Here is a 27000-nt window from a genome sequence, read left to right on the forward strand (position 1 = left end):
GAGCCAGCTCATCAGTTCAAGCCAGATCCTGCAGACTTTAAAGTGAGTAATAATATATAACTAAGTTCAACAAAAGCCTGCTAGCATGGTGAAATTATACTATCTCAGCATTGGCGAGATGAAGTAAGTGCATCTACTCCTGCCAGTGGATGAACTTAATTAAGTTAAAATCATTGTTGGCTTTGATGGACCTCACATTCATGACATTACGGTCAAACCTATACCAACGGAACCAGAAGGTCAGAAAATGTGCTACACTTATTCTAATGGAGTCACTTTTGTCAACTCTGCTGATGGAAGTACAAAGAATGTGTGTGAATGATATACAGTATATAATGCAGGGTTGCAGGCAGGATTTTAGAAATACTGAGTTAGAGATTCCAGATTACTTTTATTCATTTAACTTTTCAGTTATATTTTATCTCCTTATATTATGTACTAAATGCTGCTTCAAAGAAGTCTTCACACTTACAGCTGATGATTCATTATTGTTTTATTATTTTGTTATGTTTTTTTTTATAATTTGTCGGTAAAATGTATAGGCTTACTCCTATTTAGGTCATTCAATTATCAAAATTCCCAAAGAATGACCTTAGTGTCCATGATGTAATGTAAAAGAAAAATCATGCCAAGTCAATTTTATAGTCAAGTAAGCTTGTAAACGTGGCTTTGGTTTTCAAAGGCTCTCATTGCACCCACGTGCAGTGACAAACCAACAAAGGCATAGAGCTAACAGGTCAAGCAGGAGACAAACAAAGACACAAACTGAGAAAAGCTTAGAAAAAAAACATAAAACAGAATATATATTTGTACATATGTTAAAAAAGCATAATTAAGTTGTATTTTTGACTTGAACACTTTACAGAAGCTCATTCTGGGCAGGATTAGGACACTGAGGTCATGCCCTCTGTATTTTTGCTGGGAATTTTAGAAACCTCGACTAATGTTAAGCAAGCAAAATATAAATAAATGAGGACTCAGCATTTCCCCACAAGACATTTATTTGTGGCATTCTGAACGAGGCTTTGAAACTAAATGTTTGACAAACAGACTCGACTGAAGGTCGTCTCACTAGCTTTCAGCAGTATCACATAGTTTTCATTAGCAGACACAGTTTCTTCACAGTTGGAAATAAAGGTTTGACAAGACAATCAGAACTCAAGGTTCACTTAACTTTTTTGAAGGTTTCCATGAACTTTAATTTATGAACTTTTAAGCCTAGATTCTATGTCCTTGACAACTGGCGAAACTCCATCTGCTGTTGTGTCATGTGATACAGGTTGAAAGCTCTCAAAAACACAAATAAAGGTACTTTTAGTTTGGTTTTATTAAACTATTTACAAGGAAAATCATTAACTTTGTCAGAATTTACAAGCACTATGATTAAACAATTAACTGAATAAATAAAATATTAATTGTGAAAGGTAGCTACTCATGTATTTCTAAAATCCTGTATATTGCCCTCACATTTTTTTAATGTGAATGTGTCAGCAGGATTGAAAACCCAAATTGTACATATAAAATAAGCTAATGTGTCCATTGGCATTTGGTTATTATTGTCTTTTTATGTGGTTATTACATTTGGATATTGGATTGTTTGAATTATAATGTTTCCCTGGAGACAGCAGGTGTATAACAGGTACAATATGGGGTCTATAGGATATGAAGATGAGGCCATAAGGCGCGCAATATATGCCTCGTTGTTTTTCTCATCGCTTCTTTCTGTTATGAGCTCCAAATTAACTTCGATGCAATCGGTATATCGCGTTGACCAATCCGAAAACGATGCGCGTTGCGCGCGAGGTGAAGCGGCCACCTACAATTGGCTGAGGTGTTTTTTTCCAAAGGGGCGTATTTTTCAAGCCATCTTGTCTGAATATTTAGCCTCATCCAAGGAACATTAATTTGATATCTTCGGGATTTTGCAACCCTTAAGTTGGGAACAAGCACCATTTGAAAGGTTTAAACCATAACTATGAAACCGGGTCGAGTTTGTGTGTTCGACCGAAGTCACAGCGGAGAACTGAAGTACTGAAGATGACGCTGTCGCTCCTGAATTACCGGCTAGCTAAGCTAACGGCTAGCATGTCCGCCTTGGTTGTAGTCTGTCACTAGCTGACATTTAGCTAGGTGCAGTTATTCCGTTTGGCACTCGCACTGCAGAGGACGACTTTACAAGGTAAACCACTCTTGATGTATACAGTATTTTCAGAGTTGCTTAGGAAACCTGCCGTTTTGTTACACGACTTCTTGTGTGTCCTGTCCGACCGAGTAACGTTATCACAGCGAGAGAGAGACAGTCTTTTTGCAGGGGTCTGGAGTACAAAGCAGCAGCCGAAACGTTGCATATTTGCGGTGTCGTGATCTAATGTATACATGCAAGTCATTTGTGCATTTAGGCACGGTGCATACAGTGCGTCTGCTTTCTGGTTGCTGTTGGCATGTATAATTGGGCTGCTAATCAACTTGCAATCCAAATGTTGTCTCTGCTGTTGTGCGCTTAAAATGGCTGACAGATGTTAGATACTCGGGTTGGTATTTAGCGCTCTTCAACCAAACTACGCACGGCAACAAGGAAGAAAATAGAGGATACTGGCATTTGATTGGGCTGAGGGAAATGTGGGACTGTTACAGACTCCTGATTGGACCAATGGAGAGACAACTGAGGTGCATACATGCAAGCAGTACAACTTACTGTTACTTACTTATTACTGTAGTTGTGTTCGTGCAGCAAGAGTATTTGAGGTGACATGCTGTGTTTGTATTACAATAGCACCAGAGTTAATTTAAGGATTAATTAATTAATCAGAATAACACAAAGTTCATAGGCACACTAATAGAAAAAAAAACAGGCTCTGAGGGAAAAATATATCAACATTTTATAACCAATTTATTACTTAATAGATAAAAGCAATATTTTATAATGAATTGTTTATAACATTTTAACCTTTTGGGATTTGTTATCAAGAAAATATGATTTGAACAACAATGGATAAATTAAAGCAATGAACAGCCTTGGTTGCATGAATTAACATACACACAAACACACTATGGGAGACACAGTCCTACAGTTGGTCATCTGGGATAGCTGGATATACTAGACCTGTGCATTAGTGGGTAAATGGTATCCATGAAATTGTCATGGCATTATGTTTTCAATTTAAATAGTAATACACAGTAATACTACCAAACATTGAAAATTCATGATAATCTATAATTCAACATTGCGGGTTTTACTTTTAGTGGGAGGATTACCTAGAACTAGTTATTTCCCAGTAAACTCAGTTTGAGATTTTATTGACTCAAGAACATGGTTACATACAAACACAATAGTGACAGCTACTATAAACCTTGATAGATAATTACACAAAGTAGAAAGTGTTGACTAACATTGCATTAAAAAAAATGTCTTCCTTTGTATCTGTTAGGGTGTAAACTTCCATGCGGAAGGTGAGGAGGTGGGAATGTGAGACAGTTGTTAACGGACTCAACATGGGTAGGGGCCGAGGCAGAGGGAGAGGAAGGGGCAGGGGATCGTCGGGCCGGCTGCGCCCCCCCTCGCCCTACAGACTGCAGCTCTCTCCATCCAGGGAGACTTTGACGTATGCTCAGGCACAGAAAATAGTGGAAGTGGACCTAGAAGGACGGCTTCATCGGATTAACATCACAGATCCTCTGCCAGTTATTACCGAGGACGAGATGATGGCCCAGGACATTGCTGAGTGCAACAGCAACAAGGAGAACAGTGAACAAACGCAGAGTAAAACCAGATCGTGGAGGAAGCCCTCAAACAGTAAAAGCAGGAAGAGTGGTAAAAATGCGTCTCACCAGAACCAACGGTCCGGCTCCCAGCACACAGGACCTACTAATTCCCTCCAGGAGCCGTCTCACCAAATCCCTCTGCCCGAGCCCATCTTTCGTGTGCTGACTTCAGTTTGCCCCTCAGAGGCAGATCCTCTCCCAACAGCCTACTATCGTTTCATAGAAAAGTCAATGGAGGAACAGGACAGTGTGGCCGAGTACGACATGGATGAGGAGGACCTGGCTTGGCTGGAGATGGTTAATCAAAAGAGGGTGTGTGACGGTCATGCCTCAGTATCTGCAGATACTTTTGAGCTGCTGATTGACCGCCTGGAGAGGGAATCAATCCTGGAGTCTCGCAACCAGGCTCTGTCCCAGAGCGCCGTTGACGAGGACGCTTTCTGCTGCGTCTGCCTGGATGACGAATGTCTGAACAGTAATGTCATCCTGTTCTGTGACATCTGTAACCTGGCCGTCCACCAGGAGTGTTACGGTGTGCCCTACGTACCAGAGGGTCAGTGGCTGTGCCGCTGCTGCTTGCAGTCCCCTTCCCGTCCTGTAGACTGTGTGCTCTGTCCCAACCGAGGAGGTGCCTTCAAACAGACAAGTGATGGACGTTGGGCCCATGTTGTCTGTGCCATATGGATCCCGGAGGTGTGCTTTGCCAACACAGTGTTTTTGGAGCCCGTTGAAGGGGTCAAGAACATCCCTCCTGCCCGCTGGAAGCTCACCTGCTACCTGTGTAAGCAGAAAGGCAGAGGAGCATCCATTCAGTGCCACAAAGCCAATTGTTACAGGGCCTTTCATGTCACCTGCGCCCAGAAGGCCGGCCTGTTTATGAAGATAGACCCAGTCCGGGAGACAGGTGTCAACGGTACCACCTTTTCTGTGAAGAAGACTGCTTTCTGTGAGCATCATTCTCCGGTAGGGTCTCGGCGGGACGGGTCTGGAGACGAGTCAGTTGAAGGGAGACTGGTGGGGGGCAGGGGTAATCGTGGTCAAAGGTCCTATACTCAAAGCCCCCCGTCACCACCACCAAACAAGAAAGCTACCAAAGGCCAAAAGAAGAAGAATACAAAAGGGTCTGGTCGGTCGACACGTCGCTCAACTGTGCCTGTGCTGCTCGTGCCTCAGATCCCCTCTCACAGGTGTGACATTTGCATACTGTTGAAATTTACATACCCAGCATATTAACTTACTGTAGTGTCTCCTGCCTTAAAAGAGATTATTATTATTAGTATTCTTTCAGAGTTCCACAGGAAACACTCTTAATATAATTAGGTTTTGATCCAGTGCATCAAGAGAGAGTATTTTGCACATGTATTGATTCTTTAAATGACTCAACCATAAGATGATAAGTTAGTGTTATTAGTATGACCACTAGTACTGCCACACAAATGTGTAACTGTATCATCTCCACAGGCTGAACAAGATCTGCACAGGAGTTGAAGTCCAGAGGAAGAATCAGTTCATGCAGAGGCTTCATAACTACTGGTTACTGAAACGACAGTCACGAAATGGGATGCCTTTAATTCGCCGACTTCATTCCCATTTACAGGCCCACAGGACTACAGAGCAGGTGAGGAGAGAGATCATGGACTGTGTGTTCGTTTAAAATGAAAATTAGGGAATAAAACAAATCCTCTAAAACTAGGGCTGTGTATTGGCAAGAATTTGGCAACACGATACGTATCATGATACAGGGGTTATGATTCAATATATTGCCATACTTTAAGCAAGACGATACATTGCAATTAAAAAATTAAATACCATATGCAAAGATGACCTTCTATTGCAATATTTGATATATTTAGATATTTTCTTACACCCCTAGTTTAAGCTGATTGTACATTGATTTTGACCTAATATATTCGTTTGGTGGAGCATCATAAGTTATTAAAACCAGCACATGCACATTTACAGTCATTAGAGTATCAGGCCTTTAAAGAACCAATAAAGTCTGTTCAGGACATTCAGCCAAGTCACTGGAATGTAACCACTTCACACCATGTTTGTATCTCACACACTGAAATCCAAACATAAGCCTGGACATCACACTTGTTATGGCTGATTTAAATAGATGGCTTTCACACAACCCTTCACAGCTCTGTCGTCTTTGCTGTGGACCTTTCACTGCTGCAGAGGGCGACGGCGTGTAAAAAGCTATGGATATGTATTTTAATTTATATCCCATTCACTTATGATTGCAGGGGATGCCTTAAGCTGTTTTAAGGTGTATAAAAATATGTAATGCAGGTTAAACAAATATTTAAAATTAAATGTATCCACAGTGGCTGAGAAAATACATCTTTTTGACAGCATATATGTTTACAGGAATGTCCCAATGGTGGACATTTATAAAAATTGTAATTTAGTTAAATATATAGATTAATTTATTTTCATAAAAATGTTTATCCATATTATTATGAATTTTTTTATCCATCTGTTTTTAACTGAAATTCATTACACGATATGTGACATGATCATTATGATTTTCTTTGTTGCTGGAAACTTTGGGGACTAAAATTTAAATTAATGTTTAAATAAACAATTAATGTGAAAATAAATGTTCCAATTTGTGTATAGTCTGAGCCAGTATATCTCCAACACAGACCTGGAGGAAACACTGATTGTGATGGATTTTAAAACTGAAACATAAGTCAGATTGTTTTTGTTTGTGCTTGTTCCTTATGTGTTCAGAGGGAGCCTGATGAGAAGCTTTGTGCTGCGAGAGAGGAGCTACGATACTGGCAAAAGTTGAGGCAAGACCTGGAAAGAGCCAGGCTTTTGGTGGAACTCATCCGCAAGAGAGAGAGGCTAAAGAGAGAACAGGTGCATAAAAGAGGAAGTGCTAGATAATTATTTGGAGTATATTCATAAGCATATCTATTAGAACTGAAAGAATTACGTATTAAGTAATCAGGCCACAGTGAGAAAATTAATCTGAAAACCATTTTGATAGTAGATTAGACAAAATCTAGCTTCTCAATTGTGAATACTTTTTATAAATTTTATTTATTTATAAACGATTAATCATTCAAAAGAAAATAATGAGCAGTGAGGTCGTTAGATGCACCCTTAATCTCTGTTCTATTCATCATTTGTTGTTCACTTGAACCCTGTAGAGTAACCTTGTGATTACGCTCCTCTCTCCTGTGTGTTTACGTCATCACCCCCTCAGATGAAAATTCAGCAGGCTGCTCTTGAGTTGAAGTTGACCCCTGCGTTGGTGCTTCTGCGATCCACCTTGGACCAACTGCAGGAGAAGGACACGGCAAAAATCTTCTCTCAGCCTGTCAATCTATCAGAGGTTGGTGCAGTTAGAAAGCAATCTGCTCAAATACATGCTTTACATCAAGTAGCATATTTGCTTTGGCTTTGACTCGGCTAACAGTCATATTTTCATGATTTACTGAGGTCCCAGATTACATGGAGTTTATTTCCCAACCCATGGACTTCTCCACCATGTGTACCAAACTGGAGGGACATGCCTATTGCTCCATCGCGGACCTAGAGAAGGACTTTAACCTCATGATCTCCAACTGCCTCAAGTACAACTCCAAGGACACCATGTTTCACAAGACAGCCTTACAACTCCGGGAGGTGGGTGGAGCCGTTCTCCGTCACGCCCACAGGCAGTCTCAGAGCATCGGCCTGGATCCCAGCACTGGCATGCATCTCCCAGATTCTCCGAACAAACATGGCTTTTACAACTGTACGTGGGATGACGGTGAGTTGAGACTGGGAACTAGCTATTTCTTTGCGATAATAACCCTCATGCCTCGTCGGTTCATGTGCCTTTTTTGTCTTCTTATACTCTCTACAGTTGACTCTCTCTTGGACCCAGACAACAGACTGCACTTAACCACAGACGAGCAGCTAAAGGCCTTACTGGACAAGCTGGACATGGTTGCATCCATGCGCACTAGTGGGGGTCGAACCAAGCGCATCAGACTGCTGCGGCGAGAGATCAACACTCTCAAACAGAAGATGAACCAGCAGCAGCAAAACTCTCAGTCTGTGAATGGTAATGACAAGGAGGACAAAGTGAAGGAGGAGGAGGAGGAGGAGGAGGAGGAGGAGGAAGAAAAAAAAGAGGAGAAGGAAAAGAAAAAGAGAAATGTTAAAAATGGACCTTTGAAAGCCGTGTCAAACTCTGGGACAGGTAAAACATATCTTTCCTTTTTAATATATGTTATGCCATTTGGCCATTGCTAATATCATTTAATCAGTAACGACACTTAATACCCTGTTTTTGTATTTATAGAGATGCAACTAACGAATATTTTCATTATTGATTAATCTGCCATTTTAATTTCCCAAAGTACAATGTGACGTCTTGTTCTGTCCGAGCAACAGTCCAAAAGCTGCAACCTGTGAATGTTGGGAGATTTTACTTGTGCACTTATAGGATTATGTGACTAATTGTTTCAGCTGTATTTATGAATAAATACAATTCTCTTTTGATCCAGATGACTCTCCACCTGTGCTAGAACTCACCTGTCCAGTCTCATCGCCGCTGCCAGGAGATGCTCCTCTCGAACCTCCCGTCCTGGGAATCGTACCTGGAGGGCGAAGGTCTCCTGGGCGCTCCTACAAGCGTCAGAGGTCATCCCGCAGTGGAAGCAAAAGCCAAGGGGAAGATGAGGCTGAAGTTGGTGAAACACCGTCTTCACAAACGGAGGCTGTACACGAGGTCACTCCGCTGGGAACACCCCCGACTCTGCCTTTGGTTGGAGTAGGTCGTCGTACGTCCGTTCTGTTTAAAAAAGCTAAAAATGGGGTGCGAATGGTAAAAAACAAGTCGCCACCACAACAGAACGGGAAAACGTCTGAGGGGAAAACCAACGGGCTGGACAGCACCCCTGCCACCCCAAATTCACCCAGTGTGACCAACAACATCACCTTACCTCCCACTCCAAACGCTTCCCCTACACCTCCCTCTCCTTCCTCACACCACCTGAGGTCCAGAGGCCCCAGCTCAGAAAGTGAAGCAGACAAACTCCCTACACCACCCAGAGAAGAAGGTAAGGACAAAATGCATCAATAAGTTACAGCCAGAGATTCCACAAAGTCCATATTTGTCACTATTTCATTTGTTTTTCACTAGGCCTGACAAATGGAAAGCACACCTCTGCAGATCATGATGATGATGACGACCAAAAACTAAAGTGAGTATGGAGTCACAGAAGCAATGGGCCTCATGCAAGAACCACTCCGATTTGCTCTTAAGTGGCATGTACAAGCGTTTTTAAGGGTCCTCGAATACACTTCTGACACTGCTAAACTCATCTTAATGTCAGGACTTTAAGCTCTGCGGTGTGGAATTATTTGTTGGTAACATTTTTGAGATTGAAACTTCAACACGGAGCGGAACAAGTAGCCTTATGTGGAAATCTTTTAGAGCTGTCGATTATGCTAACCCCTCGAATCTCACGAACGTGCACCTCGTCATGATCAGGTGGCATTCATCAGGCTGAAACGAGCTGTTTACAAGACAAGTTTGGTGAATCAAACACTTGTACAAGCAAGCCTCTAAGAAAAAGTAAGAAGTTTAGCATAAGATTATAAAAATGTCTTTGACATTCTTAGCCATTGAATTGCAGCTATAGTCTCAGCATAAATTGCGCTTTAACTTAAAAGTCTCCCACTCTTGCGTTTCTCTCCTCTTGTTTACAGCTGTAGTGTCTCCCCGCCAAAACGAAGTCGTGGTAAACCTGCATTGGCAAAAGTTCCTAGCAGTGAGAATGGAGACATCTGTGGGTCTGGTGTGTATGATGAGATGGCAATCAAAATACAGTGAAAAGCCTCAGTTTTTAAGTGTTTATTGGATGCGTAATGAAAGAATCTGCACCCAAAAACCTTTTTATGAGCAATACAACTTCATAACAATGTTCAGTTTTGGGCTCAAGAGGTCCTGGATACAAATTAATTGAATGTATCTGAATGTCCTGTTCACAGGACAGTCTACACTTCTGTCTTCAGATAGTGAGACCGAGCTCGGACCTCTGGACCTAGTTTGGGCCAAATGCCGAGGATATCCATCGTACCCAGCAATGGTGAGGATGTATTGATCTTGCAGCTTATGGTGTGCTTCATGTCAGAGCTGACATAAAGAGAAAGGCCTCATAGCATCCCATGGAAGGGCGTGATAATTCAATCAACTTTAACTGACATCATTTCTTGTTACAGATCGTTGACCCAGACATGCCCCAGGAAGGGCTTCTTCACAACGGCATCCCCATTCCAGTGCCTCCCGTGGAGGTGCTCAAACTGGGCGAATGGAGAGAAACGGAAGTAGGCGAAAAGCTCTTCTTGGTGCTTTTCTTTGACACCAAAAGAACTTGGTAAGATTCAGACAGGCAGGCTCAACCTCATGTAAAACAATCGGGAGCATTTAGAAAATTGTCCCTCTTGGTTTTCAGGCAATGGCTCCCTCGGAACAAACTACTGCAGATGGGGATGGACGACACTGTAGACAAACTGCGCTTAATGGAAGGCAAGAAGCCCAGCGTTCGCAAATCTGTGCACACTGCATACGACCGGGCCATGGTACATTTAAACCACGTGAGAGGAAATGTAAACTTCACTCCCTCCAATTTTATATAACATTTTTTGTTGTTTTATCATCTTAAAACAGGCTGTCTGGATATATGTATAGATGCTTCATCAATGCTGTTGAACAAAGCGTTACAGTTCCAACAGTCGATGGTATTTGAAGGTTTTCTGCATAGAACTGTTGCTCTGACTTCTGATAATATGGAGAGAAAAAGTGCTTGAAGACATTTTCCTAGATGAATTTGTTCCATTTATTCCTGTAATTTTTGTAAAAGATTTTACAACCACTGTTGCTATGTGTTCATATAAAGTTTTTATTTTAGGCCAAAGTGAGTCAAGACTTAGCTGAGGAAAAGTGTAAATATGAAATCGTCAAAAGGGATTGTCTTGATTCAAAAACATATTTAGATTGTATTTGCCATTGAAATGTCACTGTGTTTAATGGAGTGTGAAAGTCCCACTTAATGTTCACGTCATATTTGGACTCCACAGAAGTTTGGCGATGACGGATATGGACCATAATTCAAATTGTGCCATCAACAAATTAGTTTCTAATTCTGAGTGGTATGTATAGAAACTTAATTTTTTAAAATACATTTAAAAGGCTCCTAACTTAAAACCATTCCTTCAGATTTGCCCTCCATTAAATCACGCAGCCTTTTAGTCACCATGGATATTAAACGGATCATAACCAAACCTGCTCAAACTAAAAGCTGCAGTGCAGCATAACTACATTTAACTCATAGGATATGTTATTGTTTTGAGTGTGTACACATTTTATTCAACAATTCAGAGAATTGCTCAGTGGATACAGCAGGATAAGTGTCAAAGAACAATTTGAATTACTGTTACTGGCTGCCAACGCAATCATTCTTCAACTTTTAGTCCAGCCATGACGTGATGTGTTGCAGGTGGGACTTTAGAGGTCTTTACTTATTTTTCCATATTGTGAAACTGTGTTATGATACTAGAATGTTGGAGTACCCGGTGCAGCTACTTGGTTAGTGAGATGTGAAGCCGCTACAAAAAGTGAAGCTGGTTATGTTTGTGGTTATGACAAAGTCTACTGCGATCACTCACTGAAGAACTTGCAATTTGTTTGCAACTCTGGCTGAAATGACTTGAAAAGCACAATCAGTCCGTTTTAAAAAAATGCTTATAGGATTGGTGACTCCTGGAGCCATATGTGGCAAAACTGCGTGTGCGTGCGTGTGCGTGTGTGTGTGTGTGTACAGTATATACATATATGAATACAACCTCAGTGTAGTAAAGGTGCATGTGTATAGTTTTGTAAATATGTAAATATATGTTTATATTGGCTTACATGAAGTAATTTAAGGAATGCAAAAATCAAATTTAGATTTTAATTTATAATTTGTGGCAATCGAGAGTGTTATTTAAAAAGAAAAATATTGAAAAGATTTATGTATGATGCTAAGTAGCTCTTTGTAATAGTGATGGTATTCACCAACATGTCAGAATATATTCTCTAGAAGTGAGGTGGCACAAGACCGGAGCTCTATAGGCAGCAGTGACCGCACTAGTCTACAAGAGACGTTTTTTTTCTTGGGTGGCACAGGAGATTTTTTGATCTTGTCATTTGAATTGTACTGAAAGATCTATAATCTGCCTGAGACAATATTTTCTCACACAAGAATAAATGCTGTTTGAAACAACTGCTGGTGTGTATGTCGTCTATTAACGTTTCACCTGCTCGACTCCTCGAGTTCCCTCCTTAAGGTCAAAGTATCTTTTTAAGAGAAGCGCACATGAAGGTCTGATGTTACAGTGTCCCTCTCAGTGTACCAGGGGCTAGGAAAACAAGCTAATCTGTAAACTAAATATATTATTATATAAATAGCTCAGAAGAATTTATTGATGCAACATTTTGTGCAATGTCTAAAAACAAATCAAATGTCCTGGCCTGACAAAAAGACCTTGAAGGAGTTTTAACATTTACTAGACAGTATGTAGGAACTGGTCACCTGCCCGGCCCGCTGCAAACTTCACTGACAGTTCTTGATCCTGAATATGTTGAGTTAGTTACTGAAAATAATAAAGCAATATTTGCCAAGTCTCCACAAAGTATTAGTCACACGCTACAGCTTGTACTGTAAATATTGTGTTATCATTAAAAGCATCTCATTTTATCGCTGGTATTTACACTTTGCTAGAGTGGAATATTAATAGCACAGCGCAAATGACATCCCTGGAGATGTTGACATGACTGAGTACCAATTAAATGTTATTGAGCTTTACTTTATGTCCTTGGCTGTTGCCTGGAAAGAACTATGTACTAATTATAGTATAATTTGTTGAAAATGTAAATATTCATTCACTGTTTATTTAGCATTGGAAACTTTATTCTATTTGTTGAACTGCAGGTTCGCCTGTAGACACATTGTGATGCACTGACTGAAAGACTCAAGGTTACACAAGCAATTACCTGGAAGTCTACTAACCGTCTCTGTTTTCCTGCAAGTACAAAACACTAAGTGTATCTGGATATACAGGTATCGACAATAACCGTGATATTTAACAATTATTAATACATATATCATGAAAATAATAATAGTTTTATATTCTCACTTTGTCTTCCTCCCCCAACACCCAAGGGAGTAATTCATTTGCCATGAAACAGACAAAATGCACAATTTCTTCAAATGTTCTATAATATTGCAATAATATCTTTATCAAATTCTTTTGGCCACGATAATAGTCTAGTGAAAATCTGGTATCGTGACAGCCCTAGTACCAAATTAAACAATCCAAAAAAACTCAGAAAAATGACAGAAATATCAAGCATAATTTACTGTAATGCTAATTTGTCATTTTAAATAAATGACGTTTATTCACAACATCTCTACCTAAATCAGGACGCGTGTAAATTTGTGCAACCTGGGATTTATTTCATAATACTATAGACATACTCTTTAAGACTTCAATCGACAAGAAATTCCTCAAAGGACACCAGGATGAGGCTACTGTTTATAGACCATCTTTACAAAACTATTATCCCAAAAAAAAAAGATAAAGTCGCCTGAAGTCACCATATTAAGTCGTCTGATAATCATTACGTGAGCTCAGTGGCATCTTTTTAGCTTAACTAGATGACAATGATGATCATGTAAAGTAACAGGCTGAATCTCCGACTTGTTTTACTCACAAAGTGTAACATGAATGATCATGATCATTTTAAAATTTGAATAGAAACATCAGTGGGCGAGCAAACAACGCCACGTTTCCAAGTTACGTCACAGGGACGTGCAGTCAAATCCACAAGAGGGCCGAGCCCGTGTGACTCACGGCGGCCCATCCCTGTCCTGGCACTTCCAAATCTTGTTATTCCGGTTTATCTTGAGCCCAAAAACACGACATGCATTCATGTCTTGCATATCTTGTTTCGTAACATTGGGATGCTGCTGTTTCATGAGAACTAGTCTAAGAAAGGTAGTTTAAGTTCATTTCACTCCTCAACATAACTTACGGCGATGAATAGTTATAGCATATGAATGAACGGTCATCTGTGTGATACATTCACTGTCCGCGAGGAAGTTTTCTGTCTTGTTGCAGTAATAAAACAATATAAAAACATTTAAATATCATTGCAATTATTTTCTACCACACTTCAATTTAAAACGTACTAATGCTATTTTTGCCCTGATGCCATGACATGCGTTCTTCTTAAAAAGGTAAAGAAATAATACTATGTTGAAAGAGTTCATTCCTTCATAAATAGTGTAAAACGTTTGTAGTGTTTGATTCCTGTAGTCAATGTCTGTCAAGTCCAACAACTTTCAATAGAGGGTTCAAAAAGATCTTGGAACCAGTGTACAAACTATTGTTGAATGAGGCGGAGCACTAAGAGTCCTATAGAAGAGATAAGAAGCCGTTATCTGTGGAGTCTTGCTGGTCAGATTTCCCACCTCGAGAGCTCTTGCTGGGGTTTGGGGTGGTTGAATACTTTGGGGGGTATCTGATGAAGAGACGGTCCTCCTCCTTTTTAATCCACCGTAGAAGCTTGGTGATAGCAGTAATAGCGCAGGACTTTGTCACCAGAGGACTGAAGCAGGTGTACAGCTCAAATTTACTTGTAACCTAAAGGAACCAGAGGAAAATGGACATTTTAGATATTTGACTTTTTACAAGGAAACTGAATCAATCAGTGTCCGCATGATTATAAGAATAGTTTGACATTTTGGGAAATATTCCTATTCACTTTCTCATTGAGTTAGATGAGAAGATTGATACTCTCGTATCGGTTCATTAAATATAAAGCTACAGTCAGCAGCTAGCTAAGCTTAGCAAAAAGACTGAAAACAGCCAGCCTGGTTGTCTAAAAGTTTTTATTGTATTTTATAATTACCAGGTTATGTATGAGGGATGCGCAATATGGGTTGTTTTTCAGCACACACCGATAATTACCTGCTGCTTCTCATAAGATAATATCTAATTTCAGAGTTCATACCCTGTAGTTTATGCACACCTGAGGGTGAGAAAGGCTAAGGTGTTATTGTTAAGGTGTCATCGACTATAATTTCATTATCGGAAGAATACATAATATAGGTTTACACAATTTATCGGCCAGATATACAGCGCGCATCCCTATTATGTATATACAGCCAAGAACTAGTCCGGCACATAACCCCAAGCAAAGACAGTATTCAGAAGACGTATATAGCGACTGTGATACACAGGGCTACATACCCAGGCTAGCAGGGTTTCCCGCTCAGCGACGTGGTAGATGAGCTTGAGGGGTCGTGAGGTGCTGTGGATGCGGCTGTGCATATAACGATAAAGGTCCAGCAGTCTCATTTTCTCCTCTTCACTGCTGTACGGTGCCTCCATCTCTGGGCTACATGCAGCAACACATCGTAGAGTAAAGGTTACAGACCGACAAGGCATACAGAGTTTGCACATCAACAAAGTTACAGTGATATACAAAAACACAAGGGCTACCATCATTAAATCTATTGATTTGTTCTTTCTTTGTAGCATTATTCAGAACAGTGCCATGTAAATCAAATTATTAAGATTATTTAAAGTGTAGAGCAGTGATTATTTGTATAATTTCACTTTTTATTTTCAGGGATTCGATTGGCTGCTGGCATTTGTAATTAAACACAAAATGCTTTTAGTTCAGAGTGAAGTGGCAGGATTAGTGGAACACAATTTAATATTTTTTACAATTTAATTTTCTCTGTGCCCTTGTAACTGGAAGATATATAATAATAAATAAATAAATAAATAAATAAATAAATAAAATAAATAAATAAATAAAAAAATATAAATATATATATATATATAATATATAAAATATATAAAAAAATTAATATATATATTTAAATAAATATTACAAATATTATATATATATATATAAAAATAAATATTGTGAACAGGACACTTTCATTTGTAAACACCAACCACACTAAGCTGTATTTTTACTTGGAGGAAACGGGGTTTCAAGGAAATGTGATATCACAGACGTATTTATAAAAACAAAAAGATATTATTCATCGAGTCAAATATCCCCGTCTACTCTGTTTACATGCAATTTGTGTTATAATATTTTACAAAAGCACAACAGTACTGACTTTTTTCCCCTCATATTCATATTTTAAACATAAGGCACCAATTTAAGTTCATACATGTCCCTCCTGTAGTTACATAGATAATGACAAATACACAAAACACACAAACACACACCTGGTGAACTGAGTGAGCTGGCGGTAGTTGTCTGGCACGTCAAAGGGCTTGTACATGAAGTGTCTGAGGTCTGAGACGCCCACCTGGCTCACGCTGTACGACTGGACTTTGGCAATGAGGCTCAGTGCGTTCTGAGCCATCATGGCCTCCTCGATCTTCTTCTTGCACTCAGCTACGGCGTAGAAAGCCTCCTTGTCTGTCGAGAGCAGGAGCAAGCATACAGTGCATTCTGGAGGGTCCAGGTAAGAAATGTATGCATAAAAGTAACAGTCAGGATTAAAGAGGGGGAGGCAGATGGGAGTCCAGATCTCCCCAGCCTGAAAGGCGGAGGAGGCTCCGATAAGGTTGAGCAGCAGGTGGACGTCAGCGGGCTCCAGCCTGGTGTCCTCTATGACTGTCTTTTCTTGGACGATGGTGAGCAGCTGGTTCTTGGCAATGAGGATGGAGAAAACCAGATTTGGGGTGATCGCTTTCTGCAGGATCTGGCTGAGAGCGTCCCTGAGAGAGGAAGCTATGGGCAAGCAATGTACTGCTGCTAGCAGGAAGCTGGGGTCAGAGTCCACCAGGTTGAGAAGACCGTCCAGGATCTTCTCTGAGCCCGCCAGGAGTCTCCTCAGGTCGTAGTTTTTCTTGTGTTCAAAGATGCGGGATATGCTGGCCTGGGTGAGCATGCTGATGATCTGATAGTACACATAAAGGAGCTCTCCACGCAGCTGCTGCTCAGTCTGACGACTGCTCGAGACACACACCAGCACAAGGGGTCCTTTCTGTAAGAACACCACGGTGTGCCCGTCTGGTGGACGGAAGAAAAGACATCAGCAAACATGAAGGATAATACTGGAAGTATGACAGTGAATGTCTACTCACATAAAAGTTGTGTAGGCAGGGTTGTATGTAGCTCATTTAATGGACCAGTTTCAATATAATAATAGTAAGTGAGTATTTTAGCCAGTTGTCAGAATAATACCTGTTAATACCCAATGTGAATATTTTCTGTATAATGATGTTTTTGGTGCTTTGAGTAATGCCGTACTCTACCATCTCTCCCCACACACACACACACACACACACACACACACACACACACACACACACACACACACACACACACACACACACACACACACACACACACACACACACACACACACACACACACACACACACACACACACACACACACACACACACACACACACACACACACACACACACACTGGAAATAAGTCCTGTGAATTGATTGCGTTATACTTGATGTTCTTTTAACTGTATTGGTGTTGCAACCATGTAGGTGTTTTTTTTAATGAATTGTCAAATAAACAAAACAAAAAAGTACTAACAATTCCCCCTAATGATGGACAGCTCTGCACTCAAAGATATTGGACACATTAGGGACTTGAATAGGAGTGTATATGTACATTTCAAAAATAAAATGTTGCTCTAAATACGAAGTGAATGTAAAACAATTATGTTAATGAATGAACCTCTTCTTGTTAAACATTTTTCTAAATGGTGCAGCACTCTTTGACATTTGGTAATAATTAACTTGCCCTGTAAGGCAAGCCAAAGCCACATTAACTGGCCGCTCCTAGTACCCACAATCCTCTGTGAAATGTATCACTTGCTCTCATTTATCCAAATAGAAAATTGCGTTTACAATGATGTTTCAAAAGTTATGTGGGGAGATAAAAAAAAAAAATCACACTAATGCTCTCACCTGAATAGACTGAGCGGATGATATTATCTCCACTTTGAACAAAGGAAACCAGCGCCATCATGACTCCCATTGTAGATGAAAGAGCCTCCTCACTGCCGTATCGGGAATAGATGGGTTTGCCTGCTTCACTCAGAACAAAAACATGCTTCCTGTGCTGCCGCCAGCTGTCAGCTGTCACATCCTCATCACGATGAGACATAAAAGCAGGGATTTCCTGGGTGCCTGCCTCCAACAAAGGAGAAGATCTTCCCTTCACGCCTATTCCTTGCTCCTCCAGCTTGGCCTTGGCCAGCATTGTAACAACAAACTCCCCGGAGTCACTCCTGTCATTGTCAGTGGCAGCATCCTCAGTTCCCATGTCAGACGGCTGGGTGGACACATTGTTCTGACACTCAGTGCTTTCTGTATCCTCAGTCTCTAGCTCTGTTACCTGGTTAGAATGGGGCTCTGCATCCAGACTCTCCTCCTCTGCTGTACCATCTGGCAGTGAATCTGCGGGCTCCTCTTTGTTAACAGTAATACTGTTGTTTCTCTCCACCGGATCAGGAAACATGTGACTCCCCAAGAGGGAGAGAGAAGTCGCCAAAGCATCAGCTAAAATGAAAACAACAATTAAATGATGTTATGAATGATAAAGATTAAGACGTGTAGGCTGAAAATATGATTAGCCTTAAATGAAAGATTAAATAATTTACCAGGTGGATTGCTCTCACGGGGAAGATCACAAATCTTTACTCCCTGTGCCTCTCCTTCTTGATGATTGTCTCTCTCCATGATACCATCCCAGTCACTGGAGAGTAAAAAACAAAAACATATTGCAACCAAACAATTCGGAATAAACAGCTTTATAAGTAATGTATTCAGTGGTTGTAGCTGAACCATGCATGCATCTCAATCTCTTATGAATAGGAGCACTCATACTGGACAGGTCACATGATTACCGAGGAAAACTGTTTCCAACTCCAAGATACCAAACAGACTGGAATGTAACACTGCATACAAATTCAAGCAGCCTGGCTAATGTTCCACTGCAGAAAAACGTCAGTCGGTTAGACGGAGAGAGTAATTGTTATTTGACCGCCAGGACTGAAAGAAACTAACGTTTGTTTGATAAAAGCTTAACTTACTTATAACTTACTTAGCTTGTCTGCTAACTGGCTCACAGTCACGAAAGCTTACTTTTCATTCTGATAAATATTTGACTGTTAACTCTGATGCAACTCAGTAAATGCTGCTGGCTGCAGTTGCATGGCTAACATTACCTGCTAGCAAGCGACACTCTCAGATCAATTTCATGGCCTCGGCTTAACAGTGAGCATGCAAGCAATCGTGGTCAGCTAAGATGAGGCGAATAGAGATAAAGAATGAAACTTACGACTTTGTACCGTCAAAACGTTCAATTGAATATCTAATTCGCTACATCAACTTTCATCACCAGCCCGGCTGCAAACAAGCTGTCAAGAATGAGAAGCAGAAAACAAATCTTCCTCTTACAACATCCGGAATCTCTGATGACAAGCTAAACTGACCAATCAGGCTGCTCTGTGGCGGTGGTTAGCCCCGCCCACTCATGGTACGTTCTAGATGCACTGCGTACACACAGTAACGTACCATTTAGCTGGGTAAGCTAAATATACAAAGTGTTTAAGGATGTTTCAGCGATTAGTTCTCACCGTCACTAGTAAACATGAGATAATTGCCGCTTTCTATAATAAAAGTATAAAATATGGATGGGGATTGACATTTCAACGAAGACATTTTAATATGTAACGTTAACTAGCCAGGATCTAATTAGGCACAAACAGTGGTCTCAGCGTGCTGGTATTGGCATCCAGTTTCCAATAGTGGGATGTATTGTAGTCACATATTTAAGTATAGCAATAATTAATTGTGTAGTTTAGCAAATGGTAAAGCTAACATCATTTCTTTTAAAGATGTTGTTGTCGTTGTGAGCTAGCGGGGCTACGCTACGTAACCTACGTCCTGTACGATTCTTCAATCATCGCCACTGACAAACAACGTAACGGTAGAGATGGCGACCAGGATGTCAATCGCTAACGTTACCCAGGCAAAGCGATTTTTTTAAAACTACCCATCGGATGAAGAGTTCGCCCTGTTGATTTCACATAAACTGAAAACAGGACACTATGGAGGAACCGTGGGATTTTGAGTTTTTGTCCCGCATCGCCGACAGCTGCTTGTCGTTCCTATCCGAATTTGTTGACGATTGGCTCGCCAACGATATGAGAGTCTCCATATTCAAAATCTTACTCAGCTGGTTAATTTTTAGTCTTATTGCAATTCACTTTGCATGGAAAATTTACGGGAATACAGTCAACGATATGTATTATCGACAAGGTGAGTTTTCTTTGAGCTAATCTGTATCACTTGCTTGCTACCGCTTGTCACGTTGGCTTCATCTCTGTGTGTTGATGTTTAGGGACTGGACAGAACGGAGGCACACCTGATACAGCACCTCACCTGAGTGGATGGTAGGTGTCCGAGTATCCTTGTCGCTTCAAATAGGTAGATTATCCTCCTCACACTGTCTGTTGCTCTAAAGCTTCAGCTGTGATAGGCCACACCATTAGTGCAACATCTAGTTTTGGGATCTTTGCCCACATTGCCAAGGGTGCTTTTTTAATTAATTGAGCATTTAATAATTAAGGGACATTGTATCTAGTTGAAAAGTTGAATGAACGCACTGTAACAACATTTGTTGTTAACATGTTGCTTATGGTGGTGGAGCAAAACAGTGTATAATAGCGTTATAGGCTTATATGTTTTTTCATACTTAATATTGCTTTTTTTAATGGTTTTGTTAGCAATGGCCTTCTGTTGTTCTTGCAGGGAAGGCAAGGAAGGAGACGCACTGAAGACTCATCGAGATTAACAAGGCAATGGTGTTGGACTTTATCCAAGTGAGAGCTGGACTCCTATGATGAGACATTGAATGCACCCTCAAATTGTGGTGACATCCCGTGCATTCAAGATGCATGCACCCTCTGGCAATTGCCCTGAGAAACATCTGCTGTACATACCAACAGTGTCACACTGATCTCCACTATATCAACTACATAGTGCTGTGAGATATATATTTTGGCTTGTCAACATTGGTCATTTAGCAGAACCTTACTCTGAGTAAATACTTAAATTGATCTGTTTGATTTATTGGTCAACTTTCATTCAAGAGGTTTCACTACAAATGTATTGATGAGTTTGTGTGTAAACTAAGGGTGCTTTAAGAACACTGTGATGATGGCAGACATTAATTTTTTCAAGAACAATAGACAGTATTGTTTCTCATAATCTGTAAGGAGTGATTGTGTGCGCTTAATGGGAGATACAGAATGCCTGATTAGAGTATTTACCATCCTTTGAATTTTTCACGTGTCATTATTTCTTCAACATTGACTCACAGCAAACTCCTGTGCCAAAGTGAAAGCAAATCTCTACAAACTGATCAAAATTAGGTTATAAAATAAAATGCAAAATAATTTTATAATTATACAAGCTCATTCACACTGTTTATGACTCATCTTTTTGAATGAAAATCACCTGTGTGTAATCGAGGTGTGACTTTACGCTATGTATCTGAAAGCACCATCAGCTGGTTAATCAATTTATTGGCAAAAACTACATCATGAAGACAAATGAACATTGTTAAGAAATTTAAAACAAAGTAAAAATTAGGGAAAGGATACAATTAAAGATCCATGGTGCAGTTGGCATTGTCACTGTGTTGTTGAGGAGGGAGACACTGCACATACATCTTTTGCCCTCATGCTTTACAAGTTGTAGTTTAACATCTAAAGGGGGAAAAAACTTGCACGAGATCTAGGCTGTGCCTCAAATCACCAGTAAGCCACCATGAAGCATGGTGGCACATTGTAGGAATGCTTCTGTACAGCAGGCTCTAGTGGCTTCTGATGGGAGAAGGTAAAATGATTACTGCAAAATGCAGGAAAATCCTGAAGGAAAAGCTGCTGCATTTAGCAAGAAAACAAAGCCAAACATGGACTGCTGTCCTGCAGTGGTCATTTCAGTGTCCACGCCAGCAATGGGTAAGAACAAATGCAATATTCACATTTGCAAAGCTGAAACCAACCTATCCATAATTGGTAGATTCAAAGCTGTAATTGCTGCCAAAGGTGCCTCTTTACTTGAGGATTAATATGTTTTATATACTTGTGCTGAACAATTTTTTTAATTTTGACTTTTTTTTTCTGGTATGTGTCAAAAAGTGTAGTTATATTCACTAAGATTTAATGTACAATAATAAAACATGAGAAATTCAAAGGGGGGGTTGTATACTTTCTATGTGCATTGTATGAGCCATCTCATAATCTGCTATTATAACTGACACTTAATACTGATGTAATGGTAAAGACAACACATGCTCTACAGTGTTTATTTACAGAAATGTTTAACAATGAACATAATCATCAGCATATTTTAGATACCTTGACATACCTGAAGAGGCCAGCAACAAAGCTGGGAGATACTACGACTGCAAGTTTTGTGCAAATGCTTGATTGATATTAAATGTGTTGTGTTTGAAAATACTGATGTCAGAGACACTCTGCAATAACTAGAGCTGATTTGTAAAGAAAACGTTTGCAGTGATTTAAAATGCAATAATCAGCAAATCCACTATTTCCACTAAGAAAGTTATTAATAATTATAAGTCTTTTGTTCCCATAATGCTAATAATGTCTGTGTAGTCAAAAAAACAGGAACCACAATGCCAAGTCAGATAATCTGATAGAGAACTTTATTTATCCAGATCCACTGGACTTGGATCATTTTATTTTGTGTGCTTTATCTTATGTTAATGGGAATTGGTGGAATAAGTAGCATGTGCACATCCATCACATTGGTGCAGGTTAGGCCAGGCACAAGTAAGCGCTGCCCAGCAGAAAGACGTGAAAAGAAAGTGTAAGAATCATTGTTGGTAAGGATGTTGTCGATGTCCAGCCCCTGTGCGTGTGCCTCTTCATACAATCCCCCATCAGTGATGGCCCCTGCCGCCTCAGTGGGTCCATCCTGACCATCAGTTCCACCACTCAGGAAGACCGGACCGTTAGGTGGGAGCTTCAGGCCTCTCAGCTCCAGTGCTACTCGCAGAGCCAGCTCCTGGTTTCGACCACCTCGGCCCTTGCCTGTCAGCTCCACAGTGGGCTCACCTCCAGCTAACAGACACGTGGAACCCCATCCTTCTGTACGCCCTTCATCCAAGACTTGCATGGTACGGCAGAGGTCCCAGCTCTCCACACCTACTTCAGGCCCCAGCCTCAGCAGCTCAGCAGCAATCTCTGGAGGAGGTTCCTCTTCAGAACAGGCAAAGCGGGCCAGGAGGCCGTATAGTCTGGAGACAGACCTTACATCCCCACACACTCCTAGTGCAAGCACAACAGGGCGGAAACCTAACTCTCGAGCACGACGACCTGCGCACTTGAGGGCAACGCTGTTGGAGCCAATCACAGAGTTGAGAACATTCCCTGATGTATTGGATTCATCTGTTTTCTCCCTCCACTTGGGACTTGGTCTCCCAAGGACATCCTTCACTGAGGCTGGCAGAGAGTTCAACAGTTTGTAACGTTCAAGGACTGACAAAACTTCTTCAGGCCACACCTCACTCTGCACTGTTGGGCCGCTGGCTATCAAGTCCAGAGGGTCCCCAATTACATCGGACAATATTAGTGAAACCACCTGTGAAGAGTCATTAGAAGAGTGATATTGAAAGTAAAATGCCGGATTGAGTTATACAAAAAATAGCTGATTAAAGAAAGGTATATTACCTGTGCAGGGTGAGCATAATGCGCAAGCCCTCCGCCCTTTAATAAAGACAGGGCGCGTCGCACAGTGTTCAGTTCTTGAATAGTAGCACCAGCACCTGCAAGTTTGCGAGTAACATCGTGTTTCTCTTGCAACGAGATTGGTGGGATGGGTGCAGGTAATAGCGCAGAGCCTCCACCTAGAAACAATACAAAGAAACTTTGCATTAGAGATTTACATTTCAAGTTATGATTTGGTAAAGAAAAAGCAACAAGAAGATATATTTTTTACCTGAAATCAGTACAAGTAGCAGGTCTTTCTCCGTCAGTTCACTGGCTAACTGCTTGATCCCTTCAGCGGCCTGATGGGCATCAACATCAGGCAAGTTGTGTTTAGCTCCCTCCATTACTCTGATGCGACTGTTTTCTTTTAACAAGAGGTGGCTGTGATGGAAGTGAGAAATGTTATTATGCTGTTTCATTTTATTTGTGTGTATTACTTGTTGTTTACATCCTATTGTTTTTGCTTACTCTTTGCCATGCTGCTGTAAAGTCTGCTGCATCCCATGAGGTACGCTTATTACTCCTTTGACTAAATGATCCCCCATAATCCTCTCTGCCTCGGCAGCCATACCCAGCACAGCTTTTCCAAAGCCCACCAAATGCAGGTTGTGTTTGAGTGTAAATTTGTGACCATTGATAATGACCAAGTCCTCCTTGCGCTCTATGCTCTGCCGGACCACCGTGTCTGGCTGCACAGCTTCCACTGCAGCTGCAAACACCATGCGTGCCCGTGAGTCCATTGACATTTTGCACAACGTAGGTTTTCTTCTGCCCACGTGGGCCAGAAAAGGCTGAGGCCGAAACAGGGAAAGAACACGGGCCATGGACAGTTCACTGGGTCTGAGCAGAAATTGCCTGAGGGATTAAAAAGTAAATTGTTGTTTACGACAGTTTCCACAAAATAAATAGTTTTTTAAAAGACCACATATATAGGATATTACAATGTGTAGAGAGGAACAAGTACAATAGGATATTGAAGGCCACTTTTACCTCAAGTAAATGTTGAAAATCAGAAGGTTAACTTTAAAGTTGTACACATTAACTTCTCCAAAGATTCAACAGCAAAGTAATACATTTAACAGTGAGTGATCAAATCAAGGCCACAAGAAATCTCTACTTAAATCATTATATCAAAGTAACCTGTTGAGTCTGATTGGTAGCTCTGTTGAAATCTAAAGACTTCAGGAGTAGTGTGTGGTGCTGTTGTATACCTATTCGCTCACATAAATGAATAATTTGTGTTGTGTTGTCGGTCAGCCCACTTTTAAAGGCTGAAAAGAAAGCGTTGTCTGCCTTTTGTGCTTAAATCAACCAAAGCCTTACATAGATTAACGCTGTTAACAACCTAAGTCAGTTACACAAAAACTGTGCTTTCCGAAGACTCATGATACGGCCTACCTGTGAAGGTTGTAAGCAGTCAGCAGTCAGGCAGCGTAGCAGCAATCTGACCAGAGACTGACTGGAGTTGTGTAACATGTGTGTAATGATTGACTTGAACGGAACACGCAGCTGTGCATTTGTCTCTGTAGTAAAGAGGAGTCCCGCAGAGACTTTGGAGCCATTCGTGCGAGTTCAAAGGGTACACAACCTAAAACCAGTTTACACTGAATTCATGCTCACAATGGTCGCAAGTCTTGTTTTCTCTGAGTTGTGAAGAGACCTACATTCGTGCTCTGTTTGAAAACCAAACATGTCAACTAGGCATGTTAGCATAAGCAACATTGTTTGTGAAGAGCCTTATTCTCACCTGTATAAATGGCAGGTCAATTTGACAGACTTTTGGTATAGAAGAAAACCCTGACATACACATTTGGGTCATAATGTTGGAAAGTTGTCTTTTTGGTATGTTTTTGTGCTTATTCAAACAAAAGAAAAGTGTGACCGTTTGTCATAATTTGAAACATATATAAGTTGTAAGTTATGTTAACAGATTGGGGCACATCTTAAGAAATAGCACACTGGGAGAGGATGATAAATTGATCAACCATCAGCTATTTTACCCTTTATTTAAAAAACAAAAACAATAATTTGTGCACAGGGCAGTACACAAAACAAGTGTGACATTTCTTCATTATTTTAATTGTATTCTTATTTGTATTTATTTGTGTTTGTTTTGCTATGTTTGGTTCTGTCTCGTTTCATTGTTTTGTTTTGTCTCGTCTTGTCTATTCCTGTGTATTGAAGTATTGTAGTGCTACATCACTATGTATGTCACACTGTCATATCGTTTATACTGTGTTGTCTATCCCTTTAACATCTCTGGTTGTATGAGGCCATTGTGGGCAATGTTGCAAATACCGTGATAAAGAATTGTATCCATATTACCTACCCTTACAGCCACAATTGGTTAAATCTAAAATAAACATATTTTAAACATTTGCTTGCTATTTATGGATACATGAAATAACATAAAAACTATGACATTATTTTTCATTACATGCCTTAATGTGTCGGTGGAGGTCATTATGGGGCATGAAAACTTGATTTTTCATCCCATAAAATATCAACACAATGTAAATGACAATCAGGCAGGGCATTAACACAGACAGACTATTCCTGAAATAGCCGTTAACAATACTACAGCCTATCTGAATACTATGGTACCACCATGTTTGGTAACAGCTATCAAAATAAATGCAATGTATGTTATCTTTTTTAATTTATTTTTTTAAATAAAGCATTTACAGAAACATTGTAGCACGAAAATCTTACTCAGGTCACATAATTTGATATCTGTGATTTTTTGGATTAGTGGCCCATCAAGTGCTGTGACTAAATGGTGCTATACTCTGTAGAATATTCATCCTGTGTATCCGTTGGGACGTTCCATGAGCCTGAATGTGTACGTTACCATGGTCACTGCCGATATTTTACACTGCGTCCCAACGGTTGTATTTTAACAACTTTTAAGATAACTATGGACTGCCCGAGCTAATGTCCGCACTCTTCACATTTTACAAAAACACACAAAGTGGTTTTCCTACCTCAGACTTTCCTTTTTGTGAAGACAAAACTACTGGGTCCATTTAGCTGTCAAGAGCAAAACCTAGAAGCGGACAGAAAAGTGAACAGTCAAAACAGTCTTTATATAGCCTCCAGTCTGTGAGACAGGCTGACAAATGTGTCAGAAAGTGCTGGACCAGCAGCTGCATATACTTTTCAGGCAGAAAAATGATGGGGAAAAAGATAGATAGATTGTCCAGATGGTTGCGGGTAAAATATAACTGTATGCTCGTTGTTTCAACGGCTTCCTTCATGGATTATGACTCCATGATTCACCTATCGCGATAACTATAATATTGCATAGATTCCGACCAATGCGCGTGTCAGGTGATGCGCGTCCCCGATCATGCGCGTCCCCGGCGTGACGGCGGAGGG

General features: G+C 40.5%; 4 protein-coding genes across 8 annotated transcripts; 2 read left to right on the forward strand and 2 right to left on the reverse strand.

Annotated features, from left to right (window-relative positions):
- Positions 1 to 1862: 1862 nt before the first annotated feature.
- Positions 1863 to 11736, forward strand: brpf3a (bromodomain and PHD finger containing, 3a). Of its 2 annotated transcripts, none has more exons than XM_029431643.1 (13): positions 1863 to 2179; positions 3429 to 4949; positions 5224 to 5380; positions 6502 to 6633; positions 6983 to 7111; positions 7219 to 7531; positions 7628 to 7966; positions 8274 to 8828; positions 8912 to 8972; positions 9481 to 9569; positions 9763 to 9860; positions 9994 to 10148; positions 10227 to 11736. In XM_029431643.1, exons 2-13 carry the CDS (start codon positions 3442 to 3444, stop codon positions 10408 to 10410), a joined length of 3720 nt encoding a protein of 1239 aa, XP_029287503.1. In that variant the 5' UTR covers positions 1863 to 2179; positions 3429 to 3441; the 3' UTR covers positions 10411 to 11736. The 2 variants fall into 2 exon arrangements, with proteins under 2 accessions (XP_029287503.1, XP_029287504.1); XM_029431644.1 differs by lacking the exon at positions 1863 to 2179 and adding an exon at positions 2542 to 2667.
- A 1180-nt stretch (positions 11737 to 12916) lies between these two features.
- Positions 12917 to 19295, reverse strand: mon1bb (MON1 secretory trafficking family member Bb). 3 transcript variants are annotated; one of them, XM_029431159.1, is made up of 6 exons: positions 19158 to 19295; positions 18478 to 18572; positions 17783 to 18376; positions 16066 to 16858; positions 15067 to 15214; positions 12917 to 14457 (listed from the first exon to the last, which is right to left on the reverse strand). In XM_029431159.1, exons 2-6 carry the CDS (start codon positions 18554 to 18556, stop codon positions 14230 to 14232), a joined length of 1842 nt encoding a protein of 613 aa, XP_029287019.1. In that variant the 5' UTR covers positions 18557 to 18572; positions 19158 to 19295; the 3' UTR covers positions 12917 to 14229. The 3 variants fall into 3 exon arrangements, with proteins under 3 accessions (XP_029287019.1, XP_029287020.1, XP_029287021.1); XM_029431160.1 differs by having other exon boundaries at positions 14230 to 14457; positions 19045 to 19165; XM_029431161.1 differs by lacking the exon at positions 19158 to 19295 and adding an exon at positions 18724 to 18742 and having other exon boundaries at positions 14230 to 14457.
- Positions 19296 to 19351: 56 nt separating this feature from the next.
- tcta (T cell leukemia translocation altered) lies at positions 19352 to 21161 on the forward strand. Of its 2 annotated transcripts, XM_029431173.1 has the most exons (4): positions 19352 to 19404; positions 19717 to 20140; positions 20223 to 20274; positions 20633 to 21161. In XM_029431173.1, the coding sequence occupies exons 2-4, from the start codon at positions 19930 to 19932 to the stop codon at positions 20673 to 20675; spliced, it is 306 nt and encodes a 101-aa protein (XP_029287033.1). In that variant the 5' UTR covers positions 19352 to 19404; positions 19717 to 19929; the 3' UTR covers positions 20676 to 21161. The 2 variants fall into 2 exon arrangements, with proteins under 2 accessions (XP_029287033.1, XP_029287032.1); XM_029431172.1 differs by lacking the exon at positions 19352 to 19404 and having other exon boundaries at positions 19462 to 20140.
- Positions 21162 to 22018: 857 nt separating this feature from the next.
- glyctk (glycerate kinase) lies at positions 22019 to 26988 on the reverse strand. The gene is made up of 6 exons (XM_029431162.1): positions 26779 to 26988; positions 26607 to 26668; positions 24091 to 24477; positions 23852 to 24003; positions 23584 to 23759; positions 22019 to 23494 (listed from the first exon to the last, which is right to left on the reverse strand). The coding sequence occupies exons 3-6, from the start codon at positions 24444 to 24446 to the stop codon at positions 22604 to 22606; spliced, it is 1575 nt and encodes a 524-aa protein (XP_029287022.1). The 5' UTR covers positions 24447 to 24477; positions 26607 to 26668; positions 26779 to 26988; the 3' UTR covers positions 22019 to 22603.
- Between the last annotated feature and the right edge of the window lie 12 nt (positions 26989 to 27000).

The sequence above is a fragment of the Cottoperca gobio genome, chromosome 5 (assembly GCF_900634415.1).
Source record: "Cottoperca gobio chromosome 5, fCotGob3.1, whole genome shotgun sequence".
In the NCBI taxonomy this organism is placed as follows: Eukaryota; Metazoa; Chordata; class Actinopteri; order Perciformes; family Bovichtidae; genus Cottoperca; species Cottoperca gobio.

What these genes read in the sequence shown, in the direction of transcription:
- brpf3a (XM_029431643.1), top strand. Translation starts at nt 3,442, where the DNA reads ATGCGGAAGGTGAGGAGGTGGGAATGTGAGACAGTTGTTAACGGACTC. An exon ending in GATGACGACCAAAAACTAAA is followed by an intron (nt 8,973 to 9,480) that starts GTGAGTATGGAG and finishes TCTTGTTTACAG; the next exon opens with CTGTAGTGTCTCCCCGCCAA. An exon ending in ATCCATCGTACCCAGCAATG is followed by an intron (nt 9,861 to 9,993) that starts GTGAGGATGTAT and finishes TTCTTGTTACAG; the next exon opens with ATCGTTGACCCAGACATGCC.
- mon1bb (XM_029431159.1), bottom strand. Translation starts at nt 18,556, where the DNA reads ATGGAGAGAGACAATCATCAAGAAGGAGAGGCACAGGGAGTAAAGATT. An exon ending in CATCCGCTCAGTCTATTCAG is followed by an intron (nt 16,859 to 17,782) that starts GTGAGAGCATTA and finishes TCCGTCCACCAG; the next exon opens with ACGGGCACACCGTGGTGTTC. An exon ending in CAGCTCACTCAGTTCACCAG is followed by an intron (nt 15,215 to 16,065) that starts GTGTGTGTTTGT and finishes TGCTGCATGTAG; the next exon opens with CCCAGAGATGGAGGCACCGT.
- tcta (XM_029431173.1), top strand. Translation starts at nt 19,930, where the DNA reads ATGGAGGAACCGTGGGATTTTGAGTTTTTGTCCCGCATCGCCGACAGC. An exon ending in CGATATGTATTATCGACAAG is followed by an intron (nt 20,141 to 20,222) that starts GTGAGTTTTCTT and finishes GTTGATGTTTAG; the next exon opens with GGACTGGACAGAACGGAGGC. An exon ending in GCACCTCACCTGAGTGGATG is followed by an intron (nt 20,275 to 20,632) that starts GTAGGTGTCCGA and finishes TTGTTCTTGCAG; the next exon opens with GGAAGGCAAGGAAGGAGACG.
- glyctk (XM_029431162.1), bottom strand. Translation starts at nt 24,446, where the DNA reads ATGGCCCGTGTTCTTTCCCTGTTTCGGCCTCAGCCTTTTCTGGCCCAC. An exon ending in TTACAGCAGCATGGCAAAGA is followed by an intron (nt 24,004 to 24,090) that starts GTAAGCAAAAAC and finishes CTTCCATCACAG; the next exon opens with CCACCTCTTGTTAAAAGAAA. An exon ending in GCTACTTGTACTGATTTCAG is followed by an intron (nt 23,760 to 23,851) that starts GTAAAAAATATA and finishes TATTGTTTCTAG; the next exon opens with GTGGAGGCTCTGCGCTATTA.